Here is an 18,399-nt window from a genome sequence, read left to right as displayed (position 1 = left end):
GGTACAGTACAATCCACCTGGCGAAAATTGGAGCAAGACAAAAGTACAGTAAACCTAATAAGCAGGAGGAAGAAGGAAACGCAAAGCATAAGTGCAAACACAAATGGGAAATACACACAGTTGTTGTGATCAATTTACCATTTACAGTTTACAAAAAGTGGAAAAACGAGGGACAGAGAAGAAAAACGTACAGTTTACAACAAGAAGAAGCAGTTTGTTACGAAAAGAGTGGGGAGCGGCGCAGAACCAGCAAAAACAGAGAGAGAGCGCGTTCTCTTTTTCACGATTATTACGAAAGTGAATGCATAAAAACAAACGCGAAAAAACTAAGAGAGGGGCGTTGAGCCATAGGAACGATGTGGAAACGAGACTGAAGAGTAAACGAACTTAGGTTCCACATGGTGGCGCTCTCTTAAGTTTGTATCTGCGCCCGCGCATTCCAATGCCAAACTGTACCGTGTTTCTATTCCATTTTATAGCCTTCCCCCAACTCCCCGCTGACACAAAAACCCCTCACTTTGTCATCATCTCCTTCTCCGTGTCTCTCGGCTCAAAATCAAAATAAATCGTAAATAATTTTTTTTTCGCTCTTCGTTTGTTGCACTTTTGTCTCTTTCTTTCTACTACGCTTCATTCGCATGAATGGAATGGTGGGGTGGCGTGTGTGTGTGCCCGCGAGCGAGAGAGAGAGACGGAGGTGCCACTAGTAGTAGTATTTTGAGTATTTTTCCCACTCGCATCTTCCTCTTTCTTTGGCTGCTGAAATCCGATAACCAAGTGTGCGAGCGAGACAAAAGAATAACAAACAATTATAAACTGTGCGAGTGTATGTGTGGGGAATGGGAATTTCACAATATTTGAGCGCAGACTGCGGCGTGGACTGCGGCGTGGACTGCGACGTCGACTGCGCCGCGTGCCAATTTCACTTGCAACAACAATTATTCGTTCCTGTAAAATTTACAACGTGTGCGAGGAGGACGCAACTTGGGCCTGGAATAGATTGGAAAACGAACGTGAAAAAGGTCTCGTAACGAAAGGCGAAATAAAAACAAAAACCGAAGGCAAGAAGCAGACGCCAAAACTGATGACGCCGTTGTTGGTTTTGGTATTATTGCCGTTGTTGTTTTTGTTATTGTGCAGATTGATTTTTGATGCGTGCGTGAGTTCCTGCATGTGTGTATATATGTTATATGCATGTACAAATTACACATTACAGATGTATTCACAATAATAGTATTTTAAAAACAGCATTGATCTTCACATATTTATAGTGATATTCCCTTACGACCTAATTATAATCCTTTTTATTATATTTCATAAAACTTTTAATTGTTGGTCAAAACCATTCTGAATTACCAAATTTTGTATGTGTTACATTTAAAGTTTGTTCTTTTTACTGATTTACTATTATTTTGAACGTTGCTGTACATTTTTGTATTTATCATTGTTTTTGTTTCTAGCGTTATTTTTCGGTCAGATATTGCGTGCCGTGCATCATGTCATTTGGGATCAGATATTGAAAATGCCCTCTTTTTCTTTCCACTTTAGAGTTTCTATTGTTGGAAAATCCATTTGGGCAGCTGAAAATCTCACACAGGGCAGTTTTTTAAGTATGAACCTCGAAGCGGGGGGAACTATTTGTTCAGGCACACTTTTCCAGTGATAAATCTGGAGCTAATTTCTATGGAAAAACTCCACATTCTTGAGTGAAAATTCATTTTCTGTAGTTTTTTATTGTGGTGGGGGATTTGTTACAGTTTCTTGTCAGCTATTTCTGTCAAAATTCTTAGATTCTGATATATTTATTATTTTTATACGGTTTTTCTTGGACCATATTTAACAAGTAGATATACTCTTTATAATCAAATAATCAGATAAACAGTTAAGTCGATCTAGCCGTGTCAGAAACTTATATTTCAAGAAATTCAATATCTAAATAAGAAATGCTTAAATAAATGCCAGATTTTAAAAAAAACTTTATGGGGGTGAAATGGCACCAATATGTCGAAAATTGTGTGTTGTTTCAGGACATGGGAGTGCCGACGGTTACGGAGACAATTTGTATCTTTTCAAATCGATACACAGATCGCTTGCTGGATCACACGAACCGTCTGGCTAGACGTCTTGCTACACCATTACGTCGACGACGTCTCCTCAGACGGCACCCAGCGGACCTTTGGATTATTGGCCGTGATAGACACGGGCTCCTCTTATAACCACACAAGTATACTGACCAGCTTTTACCGGCCGTGCACTTAATACCCGAATACTTGGGATGTTTGAACACTCCTAAGCATAAACGAAAACAAGGAACATCCTTGTGTGGCGTGTAAAATAAATAATTGCCAAAAAGGCAGTTCAAATGTGTGTTCTTATTTGGTTAACGTAACCTTATCATTTAGCCTACTAAAATCTAGGGGTATATTCAAATAAAAAAAAAAGAAAAACTCTAAATCCAAAAAAAAAGGGTAAACAAAGATGTCAGTACCCTTTCCACGCCTATTCTCGGATGTTCTTTTCCAAGTCTTGGGGTAAATTCCCTTGATGGATGTTTGGCTCTATATAGTGCTTATGTTTATTACATTTCAGTATTTCTTTATAATCCCCAAGGCAGGTGGTGAAAACTTCCCGTTCAAACTGGGAAACAGCATTGCCACGGCCAAGAAGAAGACTTCAATCAAAATGCTAGATAAGAATCGTGATCGGTTCTACTAAACGCTTCCGAAAGGAGAACTTCAAAAGGCGGCCGTTCTCAAAAGGGGGGTTAATCGGAGTGGGAGGTGCTTGTTCCATGTACTGGGGTTACTTTTTCCGGTCTCGAGTGCGTACGTGACGCTCATTGCGTGAGTTTCTGCTTCTGCTTCGGTTTCTTTTTCAGTTTCTGTTTCACACGCGGCTTGTTGCATTCTCCGCTTTTCGATTTTGGTTTCAACTTTGCGCTGTACTATATTCTTTACTTTTCGGATACGGGTAAATAAAGCGATAACTCAGCTGGCGACAGGCAGCTTGCCACACTCTAAGTCCAAGTATAAACTCCACTCACCAAACCAGCGACTTCTAACACGGAAAGAAACTAATTTGCTTGGGTTTATAAGAATTCCAGAATTCCAGAATTCCATAATCGGACAAACTCGAAACAAAAAACTAGGGCATTATTTATTAAAAACAGCATTTTTATAATTCAGAGCGCTTTAATTTGTACTGTAATGATTATATTTACACTGACCCTAATGGTTTGTTAGAATGGATATACAGGACTTTTACAATATAGTTAGCCCCGATCGTAACCATTTGCTGCTGATGTATTCAGCGATCATGATATTTCGAAAGCACACTATGTGTTTATTTCCAAGTCAATATAAAATAATTAATATTTGGTTGTTCCCATAGGTTTGGTTAGGTTTCTTCCGGTGCATCCACCACCCCATCCCCACTTCTTCAACCCCTCACCCATACCTTTTCCTGAGTTATTATCTGCGGACGTGTGTGCGTGTTGCGGGTTTCACTTGCAGCGTTTCGCTCTAAACGATCGTTTAGTCCCTGAGTTTCCGAGGGATAGGCGACCTGTGAATGCGAATGAATGGTCATGGTTAGGGAGCCGGAGGTGGAGGTGGACATGAAGGTACGGGCAGAAGTGGCCCCGTGTTATGATTGAATTATGGGACTCTACTGATTTATGGGCCATTGACTCTGGACTGGCTGGATGGCTTACTTGAACCTGACGCGTAATATGCCAGGGGAATAAGCAAATGAGGAATAGCCCTGGGGAGATTGTCTTGTTTACGGGTTAATTATGGTTCACATGGTATAAGATACAGGTAGTTAGGAGTGCGATATCTCGGGACCTATGGGTGGGTTTGATGTGAAACTTAGTATTGTATATATCAACTTGACAAAAATCTAACTACCAAATGTGAAGTGTTTTAGTTTTTGAACTTCTAAAATATAGATCGAATCTGACTAAAAAAACTTTTTTTTTTCGTTATTGCAGTTTGTAATAAATAAATAATAATCTTATCATCAAATAAATTGAACTCGGTTGAAAAATGGAAACCCAATAATTGTGCCACATTTCAATTATGCAATTTCCCAGGCTTTTCCTTCCCACTCCCACTGCCAATCCCAGTCGCGTATTTCCTGCCTGTTGTGCCCACCTGGATGCATCAACTATATAACTCCGCACACCATATATCTCTTGACCACCTGGCCAAGGATTTTATCTTGCTGCCATTGGGACCCGAGGCACTCGAACACATTGAACCGTTTGTCTTTGCCACAGGCGAAAGTGGTTTGCCGACTGCCCCTTAACACCCCCATGCCACTTTAAACCCCCCTTCTTTGTCCCTGCCGGCGTCTCAGCTGCAGACACGTTATAGAGCACAATTTATGTGCTCAGCATTTGCATAAAACTAATTTTGCCAAAGCGAAAACTAAGACGAAAAATGGCTCGCTTGGCACCGAAAAAAAGGGAAGAAGTCTTGAAAAAATGTAATTACCTCAGATATTACATATACTACCTTACTACTATACTACTACTATACTTAGAAATGTATTAAAATTTCTTTAAAATATTATTTTCTATATTTTAAAGAAATTTTAATACATTTTTAAAAAACATTCTTTAAATTTAGTTATATTCAAGATGATGAACGAAAGGTAAAGAACCAGAAGCAATCAAGTATCGTTCTGAATCCGCAAATATTTTAAAACGTCCATTGTGGGGCAATTGTCAATTATAACGAATATTTTCTCTCAGTGTCGTCCCCGCTCAACTTACATAACTGTCGCCAGCTCACCGGAGTCAGTCAGTCAGATAACGCCTGATCTGTTTGCCTTTGCCGATGTCCGCTGTACCTATCCGCCCCGCCCCTTTTCCCCTTCTGCCTCCATCTTCCTTGCCCCCCCTTTCGTGTCACGCCTCTGTCCCTGCCTCCGACCCCTTTCTTTTGTGTACTTTTGCGAAAATGGATTAGCGTGGGTTCACACGAGCCGACCAAATGTTTGGCTTTCATAAATTGTGACATGGCTAACCCCTTGCGCCCCATTCAGCTCCGCCCCTGTACTCCCCAGCTTCTCGGCTATTTGTCCACGTTGGCGTGAATAAATATACAACGAAGTCTGGTGGGGGAGCGTCGGGAGAGGTTGTTTACAAAAGTTCCCGCCAAAAAACGAACACGAAATCTGCAACGTAGCACTGAGTGCGACACTTTTGCCGCTGCACGTGCAACCTCAAAAGCCCCCCTATCCCCTGTCTTTATCTCTCGTTCGATGTCAAGTTACGGGCGTCGCCACAGGAGAAGTCTTTAATGGAAGGCGCCAGGGGCGGGGGGAGTTTATGATCTCCAGGGGGGTCGGCAAGTGGCGCTGAAACCCGAAACCCTGTGACGAGGTTGAAGTAAACTCCGCCGAGCCCCCCGACTTTGTACCATCCGAATTTGCGCGCGCAATTTAAAAGCGCCAGACAAATGCAGAGTTGCAACTTTTTGTGGCCCAGACTGAGGCTGGAATTGGATTTGCAACAGGAGATTTAGTTTGTTATTATTCCCCGAGTTTTTTCCTGCACTTTTTTTGACGGCTTCTCGGTGAGGTTTGTTTAGAAAACTTTGCGAAAAACCAACAAAAACTTTGCTGAGCAAAACGGAAGTTTTTGGGTCACAATCTTGGGGAAGCATATGTTTGTATGTATGAAGCATATTAACGCACAAATTTCTAGGTATATCAGGGGAATCGCCAAGAAATAATTAGTTACGGAAAGCGTTAATATGAAATCTTATTTTATATATAAAATAAAGTATCATTTGACGTCAAAGTATTTTCAAAGGAGCTTCCCCAAAACAGTTGCTCTTATGCTAATCTGGTTTCAGTTTTCCCTCTCCATTCGAAATGTCGTTTAGAATATTTATTTATTTTTGATTTGAAGCAGGCGACGTGTTCGAGAGGCCAAAACTATAAATTTTGTAGTCTGGCTACGGTTTTCCCTGTTTTCCCTTTTTTTCTCCCCCAGCTACTTCTTACTTGACTTTGACTGCTCCAAAACGATTTGTTACGCATTTCGTGTCAACTAAGAATAAAATATGGCCAAAGCCACAAAAGCCACAAGACAAAAAAAAGGCAACATTGAAGGGGAGGACGAGAAAGAAGGAACCCAATAAAGCGCATTGAAAAACAATACAGAATAACAAAAACTGAAACGGAAGGAAACTTTTTCAATAGACATTTATCAAAAAACGAGGGACGAATAATTTACATTTTATTAAAAACTTCTGATATGGGATGTAGCATTAAGTTGGGTGAGGGTTCCGATAAAGAAAGGGGCTTTGGTCAAGGGGTTAGGGTTAAGGGTAGGATTTCCTATAGATAAGGTAACGATGGTAAAAAGATAACGAAGAATTGCGGACAGCAGTCACTTGAAAATAAAAATGACAAAAGGAGCATGCGACTTTGAGAATAATTCTTCGGGCACAGTCCTTAAATTGAATTTATGAAATCACACGTCTTTAAAGACAGTGGTTAGCTGGGTGAGTGAAATGTTATAGTTACATCGTAAGTCCATTAAAGAATTTCAAACCGCTGTGATTTCATTATTACCATTTGAATTCTTTGCCCGAAGTCAACTTTTTCTAAGCCCCCTGCTCCATATCTCACATTTGTTTTATTTTCCGATGGTGTGTGCAGTGTGGCATGGCAAACCATTCTCCCTGTCGTTCCACTTGCGACAGTCCACAAATCACGCAACAAAACCCCAAAAAAACTCAATCGAAACAAAATATATAAATTTTTTAAATTTGTAAAAAGCCAGCGATCTATTCCACCCCTGCAAGTGGTCAAAGTGGGAGGTTGACGGGCGGGACTGTCACCCAGTTTTATGTGGACACAAAGGCCCACATGTCCGCCCCTGTAACATTCCCAAGCACTCTCCCATTTCCCACAGCCCACAGCCCACATCTCATTCTCCTTTCACGCCGGCAATCGTCAACTCGGAGAATGAAAACGCATGGGCACAAAATTTCCGTTTCCGCTTCCCGTTGCTGTCAAAATGGACAGAGAAGGAAGCCACTCCCCATACTCATATCCACGCCCAAACCATCCTGCATCCTCTCAAAAGATGCGTAAAATGTTTCGGACCCAACTGGCAATGAGGGGAATGAAAAGAAAGAAAAGACAGGCACGAAAAAAGCACTATAAAAGCAACCAGATATTGTGTATTTTTTGGGTCATTTTAATACCGTGTGTTCTGAATTTTAACTTTAAATAAGAAACTAAATAAAAATAGTTTGCAATTGGTCGCCATACCTCATAAACATCGAACATCTTTATAGGAAATATTTAATTTTATTAAGACTCCAACTTTCATGATATAATATAATAATAAACAAGATTAATATCAAATGCTAGTTTGAAAATCTCCAATTTGAATGTCTGATGGTTAATACTTTTACACAATAAGATTTTATGTCTCAGCTTTCTATGGAAAAATTCCATTCTCTTACTAAAAGTTCCATATCGAAATGGAAAAGTTGATATAAAAAAACAATATCTTTAAAAATATTATTTTTTTTATGTTCGAAATTATCAAATTGTGAAATAATTTGAAATTTAATAAAAAATACCAGTTTAGTATATTTAAACCTTAAAGTTCCTTTATTTAAAAAGAAAAGATACAATTTTTAAAATAGTAAGTGATGCAAGTCTTAGCCGAAACATCAAAAAGCTAACTTAAAGGTGTCCAAAGTTACTTTACAGGGTATTAAAATCTGCCGAACAGTTTTGTAGTAGGGTGCGTGCGACCAAAAACTGGACAAAGGCGGTGGCGCAAGCCGCAAACAACGGAGGGTGGGTTTTGGGTGGGAGTTGGGGACAGAGGACAGAGGACAAGGACAGGCCAAGGGAGCAGCCATTGTGGCACACGCCATTCAAGTGCGGAAACGGAAGCGGCGAGTGGAGAGGGTAGTAGTGCGGAGGTAGCCACAAGCCAAACACAATAAGCGCTTCATAAACGACATTTTTCACCAGAATGGAAAGCAAACACACTTACACTCACAGAATAGAGAGGGGTGGGAAAATGATTCACGCGCAGAAATTGGGTCAAGTTTGGCTGTGTGCGAGTGTGTGTGAGCGTGTCTGTGTGGTGCGTGTTAAACGATTTTGCAGTTTTCCACTTGAGACACATACAACAAGAGAAAGCCGGGGAGAATCCAGCTGAAGGAGACTGTCTTGTTATCCTTGACGAGGCCAAGAAGCTGCGAGGACACAGTTCTCGAAGCCAGCAGCTTTCCTCTCGAAATCCGGGTTTTTCCTCCACATTTCCCGTTCTGCACTTTTCAGCCTCTTTTGTAGTGCCACTGACGCAAGTTGACTGTTTTGTATGCGTGCTCTTCCCACTTAAACTCGTCTGGCCCTGCCTATCCTCTCATCCTCGTTCTTTTTCAGAGCCCTTCTCCGCGCTTCACATTCTTTGAAGTGTGGTTGCAGCTGACAATACTTTTGGCTTTTATCCATTAGATTATGATCCTATCCATTAGATTAAGGAGATCTTCTTAAAAACAAACCATTATAAGTTATATGTAAGATATTACAAATTTGATAGAATGTAACCTGCTTGCATCATCCACATATGAACATCATTTTTTGGGGGTTCTATTTTTGTGTCTACTTACACCCCCAAAAATAAATTGTTTATTGAAGTGAATTTAAGAGGAAAATTGCTTTATATTAAATACCCGGCAGAAAAAAGCCAAATTCAATTGAATCACAATTCACAGAAGCAGAGCCTTAAGTGCTTAGTGGCTTGGGGTTTGTGAAGAGGAAGAGCTGAGGAGTGGGATGTCATGAGGAGCTCTTATTCTCCACCTTTCTCAGTTCCCCTGGCTTAAGTGCCTCTGTCACTGTCTTGGTCTTCGATTGCCCCTCGGGGTTTATCCATCCATCCAACCATCCATCCATCCATCCATCCATCCATCCCCTCTCTCCATTTCGCATTCGTTCAGAAGCCTTCCATCATTTGCCTTGTCCTAACGCACTCAAACTAATTGCGGTAGCTGTTGTAAAGGGGGAAATGGAAAAGTGAGAGAGCCAACTTGTAATTGATAAATGTTCGAAAGTGTTGCTCAATTAACTGGCCACGAGTACTAAATGTCCTCAGGTGTCAGAAGCCTTTATTGAAATACAAACTAATTCCCACGGCATAATGGAAAACATTTTTTGATTTGTTAAAGGGTTTTGATTGACAATTGTCATTAAAGAAACCGAATTTTCAGGATAATTTTCCTTTAAAATACAACTGCAGCCTTACTAAACTCACTCAAAACCCTTGAGATCCGATTCTCTTGAAGCTCACAAAACTGTTGTCTTATCTCCGGAACCACAGTTGACTGGTCCCGACTTGACTTTGGCTATATCTCTTTCATCTGGCATCATCCTGATGGTGATTTCGTCATCGTCGACATCGTCTGCTGCTGTGGAAATATCTTTCAATGCAAATAGAAGATAAACCGAATCACAGAGTTAAGTCTGCCGAGCGACCTCAACTTCAACTTGTTGAGTTAACCCCGGCATCCATCCACTCAAACACTCAAATACCTTCAAGTGCCAGATACCCCACCCTTCGCCCCATTACGTTGCACTTTTAGTCGGTGGAAAGGCGGGCGCGGAATAAAAATGTAAACGTAAATCAAGATAATACAATCGCAGCTCTAAAAACAGAATCGAGTGAATGGAGAAGCGAAATGCTGGCCCAGCGAAATGTTGAAGATCTATCCCCCAACCACTCGCCACCATAAAACGTTTTTATGACGTGCATTCATTCAGAACCCCAGTCAAAAAAGAAGTGAACTTTTGTAATCTTTATTGTAGATAATGTCAAATCCATCCGTCTGAGTTGGCCAAGGAATGTAATGCACATGGGCATCCCCACCCACTTACTTGTGATAACTTATCGTTGCCCCAGTCCGACAAATTGTTTAGGTCATTGAAAATGATTATTGACATTTTTGTAATCATATTTCCCACTTTTACTTACATTTAGTCAAAGTTTTCCTCAATGAAGTTTTGACTGCCCTTATCAAAATAGTTTTTATGCTGAGGATTTAAAGAAGCGTTCAAGCTAATTTTTCAAAATTAAAGAAAAGAAATTTTTAGTTGATATGTATATATTTATAAGATTATCTTCCAGCTGCACACGTGTGCATCTTTCTGTTGGATGTTTGTTCTTCTTTGAAAGCAAACACAGTTAATTAACCAATTTTTCATCAATTCACCGAAAATTAAGTGTGTACTAATTGATTTCTTATTAGCAAATGGAAATTTTTGAATTTATTTTATAATATGCAATGTACTTATTTCTAATTTATTTGTTAGATTAATTTTTCGAAAGTAAACAAAAATTTTGACGGTAAAATTAACCAATATTCCATGAGCCACAAACTCATGCCAAACGAGAGCCCTGAGAAATTAATAACAGTTTGTCCGTTTTCCGAACACTTCTTTAAAGTTGCTGCCCAAAGGGACAAACTTTAAGCCTGCAACACATTCAACATATGCACAAAGCCGCAGGACAGTGCGCCCATCAAGGATATGTGGGAGGGAGAGGTCTTTGTGTTTGTGTAAACTTCGCATTCAATTGAAACCAGCGGACACGAAGTGGACGGGAAAAAACAGCCCCGAATTCCGGCAACGCAACTTTGTGTGCAATGTATTTTTAAAGCTCAATTTTAATCAATAGCATAATGCTTTATTTATAAACAAACAATTTAAGCGGCGTGTCCCCACACATGACCTCCCTATTTTCCGACCCTTGAGCAACATGTTCTGCTGTCATAATCAGCGGCAATGAGGTGAGATTGGGGCTACATCCGGGTGGAAGGACGAAGGACGTAGGTTTAGAGCCTGCCAAAAGAGGTTGAGACAAGCACTAGAGAGGGGCACCTGCTCCCATGTGTAAAACAAAGGCAAGGACACGGATAACAAAGCAGGCCAGGATCCCAGAACATTTCCCACACTTGCGAAAAACATTTTACCCAATTTAACTTCGAGAAAATTACTAAAGGCTTATGTGATTAAAACGAAATCTTTTAAATGTTATTTAATATATAAAGGTACAACATTTAAATATCATTTGTCCACCGACAAAAATAAAATGTTGTTCAGAGTTGACGACATACTTTGAGTATTTTAAATTTATTATATTTTTTTTTATGTCGTATGCAGAGCTTTAACAGATAATAGAAAACCCTATATTTTGTTTTCAAATACGTTTCGCTTAATATTCAACTTAATTTTTTAAAACTTTACTTGGTCCACTCATTAAAGAAAATCCGAAAACAAAGTTACGGCTTTAAAGAGTTTTTTAAAAGTTTAAATTTTTTTTAATATCAACGTCAAACTTGAACTTTTTTTTATTCATTTAAGTAAATTCCTTTTTCAAAGTGCCAAAACCGTAGCATTAAACTCGCCTTAACCATGTACAACTTTTACATAATCGGTTGGCATAAGCATTTCAATAAAATTTGCATAACGAGCCTCGAGTGAGCCCCTCAAAACAAAAAAAAAACCCCTACCCAAAGGACTACGTCCATGGCTGCTGTTTGTTGGTCTGAGAATGAAACAGAAACAGAACAAGCTGCGAAAAAAGGAAAATCGGCAAATGTCAAACTGATTTTCGATGTCCGAGAGGGGAAAATCTTTTGCATTCTGCGAGTTTCTCTGAACGCCGGACAATATTTTCCGACAGTTGAAAGAGCAATGGGGAAGTACGCCACACCCACACAACCACCGCCCACATATGAGGTGCAATGGCAGATAAGTGAGAAAGAGAGAAAAAGAGAGAGACAGAGACGGAGAGAGGGAAAGGAAAAGGAAGAGAGATGGGAAAACACACTCGCATTCTGTGGCCATTTTCATTAAACGAAAATTTCGCGCCAAAGTTCCACCTCTCTCAGTGGCATGAAAAAGCAGTGAGTTGCTGCCTTAAAGTACAGTAGTAAATCAAAAATTCAGCATATTGTTTGAAATGATTTAACAAAAATCTTCATGTAAAATTCCAAATGTTAGTAACCCTTTAAAAATATATTTCAACAATTTAGATTACTAGTTTTACTTTCATTAAACTTACTTTCTAGTTGTCCGACTAAAAATTGTGTCTCTATAAAAATGTGTTGCTTTGCATTTTTTATACCGGAGTTTTCCTGTAGAGCCTGCCGCCGCACAAACAACAACTCAACCCAATCGATACTTATTCCCACCTTCCACTAGGATTTCCCTTTCTCCACCTCAGCATCCATTCCACTTGGGCTCTGGCTCTTCGGTTCTCTTCGGGAACCACAATCCGCCCGGCAGGACTCTCCGCCCCAACGTGCTTTATTCTGTTTGCGGTAGGCATGTAACGCAGACTCCCTTTTGTTGTTGCCTATGTGCCTGCTATTGTTGTTGTTGCTGCTGCTGCTGCTGTTGCTGCTCGTGTCGCGTTGTCCGCCCGTTGTTGTTGTTCCTGAGCGCCGTACACTGAAAATCCCGGACGGGGCCATGTAACTTGTAACCCGCGAACCGTCCTGCGAATACGGAGGGGTAAAACCCGGTTAGGGAGTGAACGGTGCTCCAGTTGCAGTTTTGGTGGGTCGGGGAATGGCCGAAATGGGTTTTGGGATAGGCCCAGTACAGTCCGTGCTAATGTTATTAGTCAAACGGTAATTTGTTGTGATCCAACACGGATGTTTGTTATTTGTTGTATTTGTAAATTTCTTGTAACAGCAAATGTTTTATAAGGATCTGGTACTTAATTAATTGAGTTTCTTATATTATTATAAGAACTTTTTAGCTTAAATCTTTGGAATAGTTTTTATATTGTTAAGGGAACAAACTGTGTGTAGAGAGGATTTGTATTACATCATCTCCCTCTTCCCTTTTATAAAGACATGACGCACGCTAAGAACCCAAACCATGTCTTATTGTTCAAGCTAAAATACATACTTTGTTGCCTGCTTGTACCTCTCTTAATCTCAAAGCAGACATTCCTACCGCTGTGTAATACCCGGAAATAATTTGGGGGGCTGTCTTACTTTATTTCATTGCCTCCCAATCAACAATATTTTATTAGGAGACCTGTCTGTGTTATGCGATCCCATTCGAGCGCACCTCCAATATTTTAGTTATTGTGTAAACAGTGTTATTTTATTTACCTATTGATAACCTTTGCTAATCTGGGCCACCATCCTATCGAACTCTATGCTATCCCATCATTTTTCAATACTTTCCCAAGCCTTTCTTTTGATTCCATCAACACCGAAAATCGCGTAAAATCGTTTAGCTTTTCGAACTCCCTGTGCTTTTTGAATTCCCAATCGATTTGAACTTATCGATTCCGCAAATAATAACCAGGCATCAAGAAGTCGCACCCAAGTAGATTCGGCTAGCGCCCAAAAGGGATTCATTCATGAGCAAATGGCAGAGGATTCGCAGTGCAATTCGTGATTCCCAGTTTTCGTTTTCGCAACTTGCCTGCGGGAGAAGCTGTAATACCACCACCTTTTCGGTCTCTGAGCGCCGCTGACTTTGAACGCTTATCTTGTAATTAGGGCGAGGGATGGGGCGGGGTCCAGGTACAGATTTTCGAAGGACCCTGCTCCACAGGAAGGGAGAAAAACAGGTCCTGATAGAGAAAATGAGAGAGCCAGAGAGCCAGCTTTGGCGGCGAGCCGAAATGCCAAATGGAATTCGGATGCAAAGGATGGGATGCGATGCGAAAGCCTTTTCGAGAGCCTCACTGCCAGCCGAGTGCAATGCCCTGCTTAAAATCCACACAGATACTCACCCACACAAACGCACTTTCGCAGGACACACACACACACAAACAAGTCTGCGCGCCTGTCTTGGTACCCGTACACGTACTTATCGGCAAGCCCGAAAATTCAACCCCCAAAAAAGCCAAGCGCACTTCCAAACAACCATAAAAAAGCCAGCCAACGAAATTCGCAGAAAAGTGGGAATGCTGCTGAATGACAAAAGCATCGAAAAATTGGTACTTTGGAAAAATACAAAAAATAAAAAAATTAAAATAAAAAATTACCACAAATAATAGAAAGCCTTCTCGAAAACGAAAATAGATTTTAAAACATAACGGGAACATAGTATATATATATATACATATATATATATAAAATTCCCCATAAAATTGACTGTTTTGTAAATTTGTATACAATTATTGCACCTCTATTTATGTCAATATTATTTTATTTCTTTTTTCAGATCACAACAACTTTTGAAATTAAATTGGTAAGTTTTTCTTTATAATTATTTGATGTTTGGTATTTTTCTATTAAGTACTGATCCACTGACTTTAATTAAATATTATTTATACCTGAATATTTACAAATCTATTTTTTTACCTTATAAATAATACTACATCTTTACACACATTTTTATTAACTACTGAAATGTTATTATTTATAAAAGTTGCATTTCGTTTAAACCTATTCAAACATTTTCTTTTGGGGACTTATATGTTTTTTTAAATAATAAGTCCCCAAAATAATATTTAAAGAAAATTTTAACAACTAAAGCAATTTAAAGATACACTTTTTAAAAAAAGGGAATTTATCGATATTTATTTAAATGATATTTGTGTCGAAATCTGAGTAGTATTGATTACTTCATATATCTTTCAAAATCACTAGATCCCCAGCTTAATACAGGGTAGAGAAAGCACCAAAAATTCCAGACAACTAAAAGCTTTCACGAGAAACTAACGAAGGCAAACTGTGGAAGTGGGGGTGGGGTGGTGTATAGGGCGTCAGTGGGAGCTGGCAGATGATTAGGGCAGATGTCGTTTTTCGTGTGGGGGTGGCATATACCCGTACAGCAGCCACTAGCCCAGCCCCTCCGACATTCTATATCCCCCCTCCCTTGTGCCATTCTGCAGCAGACGTCTTTATGGTCGTCGCCGCTGTTGTTTTCCACGCTCGTTGACGACTGTACTTTGGTCGCCTGTTCCTGCCGGTGGCTCCTTCTTCTGGTCCTGCAGTCCTCCTGTTCCACCATTGTGCTGTCCTATTTTTGTGAGCCGAACCACGCCCCAATGACGACCGACTCCTGGACTCCTTCTCGAGATTAATGCCAGAGAACCGGGCTACTCCATAACAATTGATTTCCTTATTTATTCATGCGACTCCCACCTACAACCTCCAACTGCTTGTATCCTTGTTTCCTTGGCTCGTTGACTCCGTCTTAACGGAGTTTTATTGCTTTCGGATTGTCGTCAATAGGTGCACTTGTCTATGAAGCAAAGAGTTGGGCAGCTAGTAGGCATAAAGGAGACTTGTTGTCATGGCTTTTAATCCCTCACCCAGACGGGTAAAACTCCACTTCAGGGTCAATAACATCCTGGCGAATTGTAATTAACAAAGGAAATAAGTTATTCCATCATTCGAGTGGTTTTTCACTTGAAGGATAACTTGAAAAACTTGTTGAAACAATTTCGGAGAATTCTGCGGACTTTTGTTTCATTTCCACTGTTCGGCGAGGTAAATTATGGGGAAATCTGGGATAAAGAAAGCTTAAATAATATATATATATATATTATATAAATTTAAACAAGGCAGAAAAACCTAGAAAAACATCTTAAGAAATTTTGAAGAACTTTACCAGCTTTTTGACCAAAACTTTCGGCTTCTTTTGCACTGTTCTACTAATTGAAAAAAAATGTAAAACCCAGGAAAATCCTAGGAAAATCATATTAACAGCAACCGCAAAAAGGAGGGAGAAGGCAAAACGAACGAAGGTTGAGGTAGCAAAAAATCCCCTGGCGCCTTTGATGAAAGGGTTAGAAAAAGCAAACAACAAAAACAAAGAAAGCGTTTCCCAGGGGCGGGGGATGCAGGTGGTGGTTGGGTTGTATGGAGTGGGGTGGTGAGTGGTAATGCTGCTGGTCCTGTGCTGACTGGTAATAACCCGATCCCATTCAAGACCCCACGCTGCAAAAATAGGAAAATGTCAAATGAAGCGCGCGCATTTTGCATGTCAAAGAGTGAAGGTTGTGGGGCTGCAGAAAATCTGGGAGGGTTTTGGGTATTCAGGGAAGGGAGGCTTCATAAGAGGTTCTGGAGAGCCTTCAATGGCCCTCGACTCAGTGGATCTCCGCGGCTAAAGGAGTTTGCATTGACACTTGACTTTAAATTGAGCGAATGTTGTTTTCTGCTCTTCCGATAAAAAAAAGCGAACAAGAAATCGTTGCATATTTAGCAGGGTAAGAAAGGGGGTGGTGTGGTGTTCATAAGGATGGAAAGTGGACGCCTCACAAAAACCCACTAAACTTTAATGCAATTTATTTTTTTAGGGATATGCAGCTCTTGACCTGCCCCCAGGAACTGAGCTAAGTTTTCCTTCCTCACCTTTTTGCTTTTGAGCTGTTTTCCTATCACCAGTTTTCCCCATTTTGCACCTTTGAAGACTTGGTGGGCGTGGCACGTGCTGGCCAATATACAAAATTCAGTTTAGGGCTTATGAACTTAACTTTGATGGGATTTGGACTTGCAAGAAAAGGGTGTTGAGTTCTAAAGTGGCTTGTTGGTAGGGGAATGGGGACGAAAAATAAATTATACTGGTGATCTGAATCTGTGTTTCCAACTTTAAGATTAGCAATCAATAAGAAAATAAAGAAATTACTTTTAAGCTAAAACAACCTTTACTATACTAAATAGTTATTCGTAGCATGACATTTTTCTTATTAAAAAATTTTCTTTAATTTTTGTTACCCAATCATAACACTTTTGAACAAATTTACTATCTTAAGGCATCGAATTCCCACGGAAATGCCGATCAGCTCAATATTTAAAAGGCAATGCGCTGTGCCCCCGAAATTAGTAACCGTTAAATTCGAAATTCTTTTGAATTGCCTGCATCTCGAAGAGCAAGACAATTGAGTCGGTCAACGACTTGCGGCTTCCTCCTTGAACTCGGGATTGTTTGGGATGGTATGCTTTGGGGTTCTACGCAACCGATGCCACTGATTCACTTTCAGCTCAAGTCCCGAGTCGAAGACCCAGATCCCACTGATCACCGACGAATTTTTGTTAATGCGCCGAAAGCGGCGAAACTTTTGTCATGTTTTTTCGCCTTGTTTCTTTATTTCTCCTGCTCGTTGCCCTGTGTGTGCCTTAACTGACTAATTTAGTGGCTGGAGTTCAATGTATTCCATAAATTTCGACTAAACGTTCAAGGACAATGCGTATCGAGTGTTTACAGAGCGGCGCAGTTGGCGGGGTGTCTTTTTGGGAATTATGTTTGGCTTTATAAATGAATTGATTGAGAGGGCGAAAAAAAAACACCGGGAAAAAACACTACACCGCAAAAAGAGCAATATACTGCAAGTAGTATTTTTGGGTTAGCAGTTCTTATATACTCTTTAAATGCTATCGTTTTTATAAAGATTATATTAACTATCCATCGCATTAAATTGATTCTTAAGGTACAAATTTATATTAAACTATCAGACTTAAATAATAGTTCTTATGTTTGTTACATGCAATTTTGTTCAAAGGTTATTATTAGCAACGAATACAGATAGTTCTTCCTTAAAAAGTGCATTAATTGCGTCATTCTGAGTTCCCTTTGGGTTGGATTGTTTCGTTTCCACTTTTCTGATCGTTGACTCTTTATCGAGGGTGAGGAAGATCGTTAAGCTCGATGGCAGCGGAAGTCATAACGGTCAAAGCTGCAGTTTGGAAATTAGAAAGAGAAAGGGCCAATAATTGCGGCAGAGTGATAGAGAGGGAGCGGCGAGGCTCCAGACCAATCCGAAGAATGATTTATGCCTCTTGTGCAGTTTTTTGCTTGGGGTTCCTTGGCTTCGCTTAGCGCCATGTCTGGGGTGTCGTCTGCCCCCCTTAAAGAGCGAAAAAAAACTGCACACGACGATCAGTACCCCTCCGCTTCTGGCTGTTTCATTGAGCGCCGAGTATCGGCAATCAGTAATTAATGGCTTTGTTAGCTCGCAGTCTTCTCTTCTTCTCTACGGACCCAGCCCAAGTCCCCAGTCTTTGGTCTCCAGTCTCCAGTCCGTCCCCATTCCCAGTGCCCCACAACATGTGTATATAATTTTTGATTTTTTGCATTTTGTCTGCGATCTTCAGTTTGCCTTTCTTCCCTCTAGCCTTCTTCCCTTCGCCTTCGCCTTCGCCTTCGCCTTCTCCGTCTTCTATCCGATCAAATACTGGAATTTCGTTGATAGCGCCGCCAACCGCCAAACATCCTGTTGTTTTTCGGATACCGCCTGAATGCCGATGTGATGGGTGGGTATACCAAGCCATAGTTAAGGGGAAACTGGCAATATCGACTAATGCTTATTTGTAGTACCGGAGTCAATTTAAAGGTCTTTACAATCAATTTTTAAAAGTTTAAAGTGTTTTATTT

The 18,399-nt window shown here is 40.3% G+C and overlaps 1 protein-coding gene across 11 annotated transcripts in view; it reads left to right on the top strand.

Moving 5' to 3' along the window:
- The window catches only part of LOC128259048 (uncharacterized), a 367,779-nt gene that overhangs the window by 111,615 nt on the left and 237,765 nt on the right, over positions 1–18,399 (top strand). For all 11 annotated transcript variants that reach the window (XM_052991173.1, XM_052991170.1, XM_052991172.1 and 8 more), the window contains one exon: positions 14,239–14,265. Coding sequence is in view for 4 of the 11 variants with exons in the window: in XM_052991177.1 (XP_052847137.1) it covers positions 14,239–14,265 (27 nt within the window). In the remaining 7 variants the exon portion in view is untranslated. The remainder of the gene's footprint in view (positions 1–14,238; positions 14,266–18,399) is intronic.

This window comes from Drosophila gunungcola, assembly GCF_025200985.1.
Source record: "Drosophila gunungcola strain Sukarami chromosome 3L unlocalized genomic scaffold, Dgunungcola_SK_2 000005F, whole genome shotgun sequence".
Lineage (NCBI taxonomy): Eukaryota > Metazoa > Arthropoda > Insecta > Diptera > Drosophilidae > Drosophila > Drosophila gunungcola.
Note: the sequence above shows the minus strand (reverse complement) of the source record. Positions and strands in the feature narration are given on the sequence as shown.